Source organism: Priapulus caudatus, unplaced genomic scaffold, assembly GCF_000485595.1.
Source record: "Priapulus caudatus unplaced genomic scaffold, Priapulus_caudatus-5.0.1 Scaffold1579, whole genome shotgun sequence".
NCBI lineage: Eukaryota > Metazoa > Priapulida > Priapulimorpha > Priapulimorphida > Priapulidae > Priapulus > Priapulus caudatus.
This window is the reverse complement of record NW_014578640.1, coordinates 1,856-10,831: the sequence shown is the minus strand read 5'-3', so window position 1 is coordinate 10,831 and position 8,976 is coordinate 1,856. Positions and strand designations below refer to the sequence as shown.

The window sequence follows — 8,976 nt, the reverse complement described above, 5'->3', positions numbered from 1 at the left end:
CGCGGTTTTACAGTCACACAAAACACACATTCCACACACATTAAACGGACGCGCACACGCGCGGGGTGGTCGCACGCACGCTGGCGCGTTTATATGCGTAAATTCACATGTGTGCATCGGGGAGTGAAAATGTTTCGGCTAAATACGGACCATTTACAGGCAAAAGTTGTCATGCTTGACGGTCGTGGGCGATACCATCCGCGGATAGGGGAGTAAGGAAATCTGTGATTATTTAGTTCACTATTAATGTTACTACCATGACACAGCAGAAGCACTATAATATTTATGTTCAGTTTGCGACACGTGCATGCGTGTGCGGTCCTACAGTACAGTGGGTTGCAGAGAAGCATTGCACGCGAATGTACAAGAAATGTCGGCAATAATAGCCGAAAAAGAGAGAGAAACATTAGACTTTGCGTAGTAAATAGATTTGATTTATTTAGCATATATTTTATTGAAACGCTCCAAAGTTCTTGCCATATAGTAACACTCTAACTTCTAGTTATTATGCGCTTGCTATCCATTATTGAAATATGCTATCTCACCTGCGATCAGCTTCAAGCAGTATTTATAATAAACTACGTTAAATTACCAAATACATTAGTAAATTAAGATGCATCGTTGCTAAGGTCAATGGATTCATGCCACCAAGCGTTGTAACGACAGTTCAATACTCGCAGTTGCCTGACCATCATAACGATCACTGCGCCTTCCTCGGTCTCTCTCTCCGAACCTCTCTCTCAGCCTATATTATGCATTTTCTTCGTCGGACTGCAGCCTAAACCGTGTCTCGCGCGATGCGCAATATTCCCGAACAAGATTAATTTTTGCCGAAATTAGCATTTAAAATGGAGAGGAAGATACGTATAGATTAGGATTTAAGATAAACATTTCATCAGTATCAGGCCTCTCTCAAGAATAGCAAGGAGCTTGCATGCCGACGCCATATACCAGACAGCTACACACTGGCTTACGTTAGTGTTACCATCCATCGCGCGGGCTGTGTGTGCGTGACACCACCGTAGTGACATTACGAATGAAGCGTTCGCTAGCGGCGAATAAGAGAAGCGGCACGTGGCGCCCCCCCGTGGACGTGGGGCAAAGATCCATTGGCGAGACGAGGAACGACAACAAGTGTGTTAGCCACCAGGGGGCGCCGCACGTTGTCCCCACGAATTCCGTCGTCGAGACGCCTGCCGCCGCCGCCGGAAACAACCGAACGTCCAACCGAAACGCCGCTGCCAAGCACGCTCACATGGGGGAGCCACGTGCCAACTTTCGCCATCGTCTCCAGGAGGCGCCGGCGCGCCGGAACTGCGACGACGGCGGCAGGGACGGAGCCAGGGGGCGCCGGCGAGCGCTCATGTCGGGGCGACGCCCGTTCCGCGCGGTAGGCAGTCTCCGAGAACGTCCTTCGTCGCCTGCGTGAGGTTGTCCGGGAAGCGGATGTCAAAGGTCACGAGGAGGTCGCCGCGCTTCTGCGGGTCCTTGGGGTTGGGCAGGCCGCGACCTTGAATGCGCTTGACCGTGTTCGGCTTGACGACGTCGGTCATCTGCAGTGCCAGCTTGCGTCCCTCGATCGTCGGCACCTGTATAGTGCAGCCGACCAGCGCCTGCGGGAGACAAAGACAGAGACAGAGAGGTTAGTGTCGCGTGACGTGGATAGATGGAGCCACCGTGCGTGGGAGACTTAAAGACGAAGAGGTTTAGTGTCGCGTGTTATCGATAGATGGAGCCACCGTGCGTGTCGGCTTGTTTTGTTGTCAGAGCTGCAAGCATCTGATCCCCAAAACCTCCTCGGCTGCCACACCTCAGGTGCCCTGCCGTGCCCTTCCCCTCTCAGTTCACAAACGTCTGTCCACCCACAAAAACCAAATATAATTTCGTCGAAACCCCTCCGCTACTCGTCACCCACTTTCCTTGCATCGGAGAAAATTGGGGGACACGAATTGTTTCATCACAAACTCAGTGACGAGACTGAGAAACACTGCAGCAGGGCGAATCGACATTGTTGTTGTTGTTGTTGTTGTTGTTTTTGTTGCTGCTGCTGCTGCTGCTAATGATGATGCTGCTGCTTGCCTTCTGCTCAATGATGCTGGTGCTGCATGACGCATGCTGCTCCTGCTGCTCGCTGCCTCTGGTGGTGGTGGTGATGCTACTGCAACTACTACTGTCGCCTGCTGCTGCTGGCTGCTTGGCTACTGCCTGCTGCTGCGCTAACTGCTGCTTTGTGCTGCTACTGCTGCCTGCTTGCTGCTACTGCTCCTGCTGGCTGCTGCTGCCTGCTGCTGCTGCTGGTGTGGTGATGCTACTGCAAACTACTACGTGCCTCTGCTGCTGCTGCTGCTGCTACTGCGCTCTGCTGCTACTGCTACTGCTGCTGCTGACTGCTGCTGGTGGTGATGCTACTGCTGCTGCTCCTGCTGCTGGCTGCTGGTGGTGATGCCTACTGCTACTACTACTGCTGCTGCTCACTACTACCACTGCCGCTGCCGCTACCGTACCACTACTACTACTACTACTACACTACTATACTACTACTAGCTGTAATGCTACTACTGAGTCTACTGCTATCTGACCTGCTACACTGGCTGCTCGCTGCTGCTGCTACTGCTTGCTGCTGACTGCTAACTGCCTCCTGCTGCTGCTGCACTTCCTTGCTGCTGCTCTGGTGTGTGATGCTACTGCAAACTACTTACTGCTGCTGCTGCTGCTGCTTGCTGCTACTGCTGCTGTTTGGCTGCTACTGCTACTGCTGCTGCTGCTGCTGCTGCGTGGTGATGTACTGCTGCGCTCCTGCTGCTTGCCTGCTGGTGCGTGATGCTACTGCTACTACTACTGTTCTGCTGGCTACACTACTACCACTGCCGCGCCGCTACCGCTTACACTACTACTACTACTACTAGCTTACTACTATCTATACTGACACTACTGCTACTACTACTACTACTGTGCCTTACTGCTACTGCTACTACTGCTACTGCCTCACTACTTACTACCTACTGCTATACTTACTGCTATCTGCTACTACTACTTACTACTACTGCCTAACTGCTAGCTGCTACTGCTACTGCCTACTGCTGCCTACTGCTGCTAAAAAAATTTTATATATTACTAACCAAAAGCTACTACTACTACTACTACTTACTCTACTACTACTACTACTACTACTACTACTACTGTACTGCTGCTACTACTACTATATACTACTACTACTACTGCTACTGCTGACTGCTGCTACTACTACTACTACTACTACTACTACTACTACTACTACTACTACTACACTACTTACTACTACTACTACTACTACTGCTGCCTACTACTAATCACTGCTGCTGACTACTGCTGCTACTGCGCTGTCCCCCTCACAACTCACTGTAAATATTAGGCAACGGGGAGAGGTACCCGCAGCACCCTTCCAGTGATGTAACCTGCGTACGAGCATCGCATCGCATCCTCACACACACAACACACAGCACGCACGCACGCATCGCACACACGCACGCACGCACGCACACACACACGTACGCACACACATACACACACCGGCCCCCACACACACACACGCACACACATCACACACAACACACACACGCACACACACACGCGCACACACACACGCCTCACACACACAACACACACACACACACACACACATCACGCCCCCCCCACACAACAGCGCTGGCGACGCAGCCCGTGACATCTCCGCATCACTCCTCCACCACCCACGCATCCATCAGATGCTGCACCACCATCACCATCATCAGGATGCTATCACGCACCCACGCATCTATTCAGATGCTACAGCACACTGCACCGATATTCAGATGCTACAGCCCATCACCAATGCATCACAATGCTACAGCACATTCAACCATCATTCATTCAGATGCGCTACAGCACACCCAGCATCATCAGATGCTACAGCAAGCATCACCACCATCATAGATGCTACAGCACATCACCATCAATCAGATGCTGACTAAGCATGTCATCACCATCATCAGCATGGCTACAGCACTCATCACCAACCAATTCAGATGCTTACAGCACCAATCACCAATCATCAGATGCTACAGCAACCATCACCATCATCAGATGCTACACCACCCACCATCATCAGAATGCCTACAGGCACCATCACCAATCATCAGATGCACAGCACCATCACCATCATGCAGATGCTACGCACATCACCATGAGCATGCTAGCAGCCACCATTCACCATCATCAGATGCTACAGCATACATACCATCATCAGATGCTACAGCACCACCACCCATCATCAGATGCTACAGCACCATCACCATCATCAGATCTACAGCACCATCACCATCATCAGATGCTACAGCACCATCACCATCAAATCGAGAGCTACAGCACCAATCACCATCATCAAAAAGATGCTACAGCACATCACACATCATTCAGATGTCTACAGCACCATCACCATCATTCAGATTGCATACAGCACCATCACACCATCAGGATGCTAACAGCACCATCACTCATCATCAGATGCTACAGCACCACCCCATCATCAGATGCTAGCAGCACCATCACCATCATCAAGATGCTACACCACCCACCATATCAGATGCTACAGGCACCATCACCATTCAGATGCTCACAGCATCACCACTGATCTACAGCACCATCACCATCATCAGATGCTAGCACCATCCAGCCATCATCAGATGCTACCACACCACCCACCATCATCAGATGCTACAGCACGCATCACCGATCATTAGATGCTACAGCACCAACCACCCATCAGATGCTACAGCGACCATCACCATCATCAGATCGCTACAGACACGACGCATCACATGTACCCACCCACATTCATCAGCATGCTACAGCAGCTCACCAATGCATCCAGATGCTACACCACCCACCATCATCAGAGCTACAGCGCACCATCCACCATCATCAAGATGCTACACCACATCACCTCATCAGATGCTACAGCCACCCACCAATCATCAGATGCTAACAGCAGCCATCACCTCATCGAGATACTTACAGCACCAACCAAGCATCATTCAAGATGCTACAGCAACATCGACCCATCATCAGATGCTACAGCCACCATCACCATCATCGATGCTACAGCACGCATCACCATCATCAGATTGCTACAGCACAATCAACCATCATTCAGCATTGCTTACAGCACCATCAACGCAGTCAATCCAAGATGCTACAGCACCATCACCATCATCAGATGCAAGCACCCATCACCATCATCAGATGCTACAGCACCATCACCATCATCAGATGCTACACCACCCACCATCATCAGATGCTACAGCACCATCACCATCATCAGATGCTAACAACACCATCACCATCATCAGATGCGGCTAGCAGCACCATCACCAATCATCGATGCTACACGGCACCATCACCATCATCAGATTGCTACAGAAGCACCATCACCATCATCAGATGCTACAGCACCACCCACCATCATCAGATGCTACAGCACCATCACCATCATCAGATGCTACAGCACCATCACCATCATCAGATGCTACAGCACCATCACCATCATCAGATGCTACAGCACCATCACCATCAATCAGATGCTACAGCACCATCAACCATCATCAGATGCTACAGCACCAATCACCCATCATCAGATGCTTACAGGCACCATCACCATATCAGATCTACAGCACCATCACATCAATCAATGCCTACAGCACCACCACCACCATCAGAACTGCTACAGCACCATCACTCATCATCAGATGCTACACCACCAATCACCATCAATCAGATGCTACCACCTCACCTACGCATGCCTACAACCATCACAATCAGATGCTACAGCTACCAATCACCATCATCAAGATGCACTACTAGCCATCACCATCCAGATCACACACCCCAGCACATGCAGTTAAACAGCACTCATCACCATCATCAGATGCTACGCACCATCACCAATCATCGTATGCCTACAGCACCATCACCATCATGTCAGATGCTACAACACCATGCAACCATCATCAGATTCCTACACCACGCACCACTCATCAGATACTACAGCACCATCACCATGCATCAGATCTACGCACCATCACCAATCATCAGATTGCTAGCAGCCACCATCATCAGAATGCTACAGCACCATCGACCATCATCAGATGCTACACCACCATCCCATCATCAGATGCTACAGCACCATCACCATCATCAGATGCACATCACATCACCAGCCTCAGCTACACCACCACATCACATCAGATGCTACACCACCATCATTCATCATCAGATGCTAACAACAGCACTCATCACCATCAATCAGATCGCTACAGCACCATATCACCTCATCGAGATGCCTCAGATCCATCACGATGCTACGCAATCACCATTTCATCAGATGCTACAGCAAGCGCCGTTTCGGGTCGGAGACAGGGCAGATGTAAACGAGTGGCAGCAGCAACGAATGTCATCACCACAGTCACGAGAAAGAACAGATACAGACGCAAGAAGCAGCGCTCCCAGCAGCTGCACACAGCGACACTGTACCGTACGTCACTGACGACTCATCCACTTACTGCCTTCTAGCATTCTTAGCTTTACTTCCTAATACTTATTATACTTATACTTATATATAATTACCAATATTACTTATACTTACTATACTCTACTCTACTTTACTATACTCTCTACTCTACTTTACTATACTCTCTACTCTACTTTACTATACTCTCTACTCTACTTTACTATACTCTCTACTCTACTTTACTATACTCTCACTCTACTTACTATACTCTCTACTCTACTTTACTATACTTTCTACTCTACTTTATATCTCTCTACTCTACTTTACGTTTACTCTCTACTCTACTTTACCTATACTCTCTACTCTACTTNAGTAGCCTAGAAGCAGCAGCAAGCAGCAGCAGCAGCAGGCACATCAACCAGCAGCCAGGAGAAGCGAGCAGCAGCAGTAGGCCAGCAGCAGCACCACACCACCAGCAGCAGCAGCAGCAGCAGCAGCAGCAGCAGCAACAGCAAAAGCACCAACCAATAGCCAGCAGGCCAAGCAGCAGCACAACAGTACTAGTAGCAAGCCAAAGCAGCAGCCAGCACCAGCAAAGTCAGCAGCAGCACCACACCAGCAAGCAAAGTAGAAGCATAGAGCACCACGCAGAGTATTAGCTCAGCAGCAGAGCAGCAAGCAGCAGCAGCAGCCCAGTTTAAGAAGCACCCAGCAGTACAGCAGCAGCCAGAGCAGCAGCACGCAGCAGGCAGCACCAGAAAGCAGCAGGTAGAGCTCAGACGTATAAATGTTTGCCGAGCTATTGTTGACCAGTTGTGCCGCACGGCTTCTGGGAGCGACGGAACGAGGTCACGTGACGATCTAGGTCGGTGCTTCTTGCTACTGAGTACTTGAAACTCTCGCATTCTGTATATATTAGCCGACTGTTGGACGAGAGGGACGAGAGGAGAGAGGAGAGAGAGGGGAGGAGAAGGGTAAGGAAAGGAGGAGGCAGAGAGAAAGAGGACGGGAGGAGGAAGGGGGAGAAGGCCGGAAGGGGGGAAGAGGTAGGAGGAGAGAAGAGGAAGGAAAGAGGAGAGAAGAAAGAGGAAGAAAGACAAAAAAGACAGAGAGCGGCGAGAGAGAGAGAAAGATGAGAGAGAGAGAGTGAGGAGCTCCGTTTCCCGAAGCGAGACGAGACGAGAGAGGAGATGAGAGAGCGACGACGCGAGGAGAGAGAGAGACGAGGAGAGGAGAGGAGACGAGCGACGAAACGAGAGAGAGAAGAGACGAAGAGAGAGAGAGAGAAGAGAGAGAGGAGGGGGAGTTTCATATGCTTTTCTTTCAGGAGCAAATATTTTTGAACTAAACTGTTTCGTCTATTGCTTTATAATTTAAAAAAAATATACATTGAAAATATTGCTTAAAAACGCCATGTAAACATTTTGAACGTTGATATCGTCAAACATTTTTCATATTTCGCGAACACATCGCCACCACGCACGCACCAGGATACGCCACGCACACACACGCCCGCGCGCACGCACACACACACTCACGCACTCACACACAGCGCCACGCCGCTATACACACAGCGCACGCACGCAGCATACACACGCGCACGCACAGCACGCACACACGCACGCACACGCAAAACACGCACACACACGTACGAAGAATAAGCACGCCCCTAAACCTTCCTCAGTAAATCATGCACCTCAAAACATTCCACGGATATATATATATATTATATATATATGTATATGTAATATATATATAATATTATCATATTATATATACATATATGGTATTATAATTTTTATGACAGCTAACCAAATACATAGGGGGCGTGACGAGCACGAGCCATAGTCCACGTGACAGGAGCACGCCAGACGCATGATCCTTGACGTCATAAACCAGCGATCATAAATAGTCCGTACTAACTAACGCATCATAAACAACCAGCGCAAGAGCACCGTAAAATCTCCGCGCAACTTCAACTTCAAACACTTCACTTGAAAGAGAAGCAAAAAAAATCGTCGGCTTTACGCAGCTTCGCCAAGTACTAGTTTATCTTTGGCGATTTCAGGTATTTACGATAACTCGGGTGGGGGACTCGCCAGGGCAGTACAGCAGATGTGAAGCCACTTTCAGCCATGATCCCAGCCTCCCAGCACATCAGCAACCTTGTATCCTAGCATCCCAGCCACCCAGCACATCAGCAACCTTGTATCCTAGCCTCCCAGCCTCCCAGCACATGAGCAACCTTGTATCCTAGCATCCCAGCAACCTTGTATCCTAGCATCCCAGCCTCCCAGCACATCAGCAACCTTGTATCCTAGCATCCCAGCCTCCCAGCACATCAGCAACCTTGTATCCTAGCATCCCAGCCTCCCAGCACATCAGCAACCTTGTATCCTAGCATCCCAGCCTCCCAGCACACCAGCAACCTTGTATCCCAGCATCCCAGCCTC

General features: G+C 49.8%; 1 protein-coding gene and 1 long non-coding RNA gene across 2 annotated transcripts in view; both read right to left on the bottom strand.

The window, feature by feature from the left end:
• Positions 1-1,001: 1,001 nt before the first annotated feature.
• LOC106817053 (dnaJ homolog subfamily B member 5-like) lies at positions 1,002-5,674 on the bottom strand. The gene is made up of 2 exons (XM_014821702.1): positions 5,660-5,674; positions 1,002-1,613 (listed from the first exon to the last, which is right to left on the bottom strand). The coding sequence occupies exons 1-2, from the start codon at positions 5,672-5,674 to the stop codon at positions 1,362-1,364; spliced, it is 267 nt and encodes an 88-aa protein (XP_014677188.1). The 3' UTR covers positions 1,002-1,361.
• A 2,988-nt stretch (positions 5,675-8,662) lies between these two features.
• Positions 8,663-8,976, bottom strand: part of LOC106817056 — a 1,753-nt gene continuing 1,439 nt past the window's right edge. The window contains exon 3 of the long non-coding RNA XR_001394987.1: positions 8,663-8,768. This is a non-coding gene — a long non-coding RNA (uncharacterized LOC106817056). The remainder of the gene's footprint in view (positions 8,769-8,976) is intronic.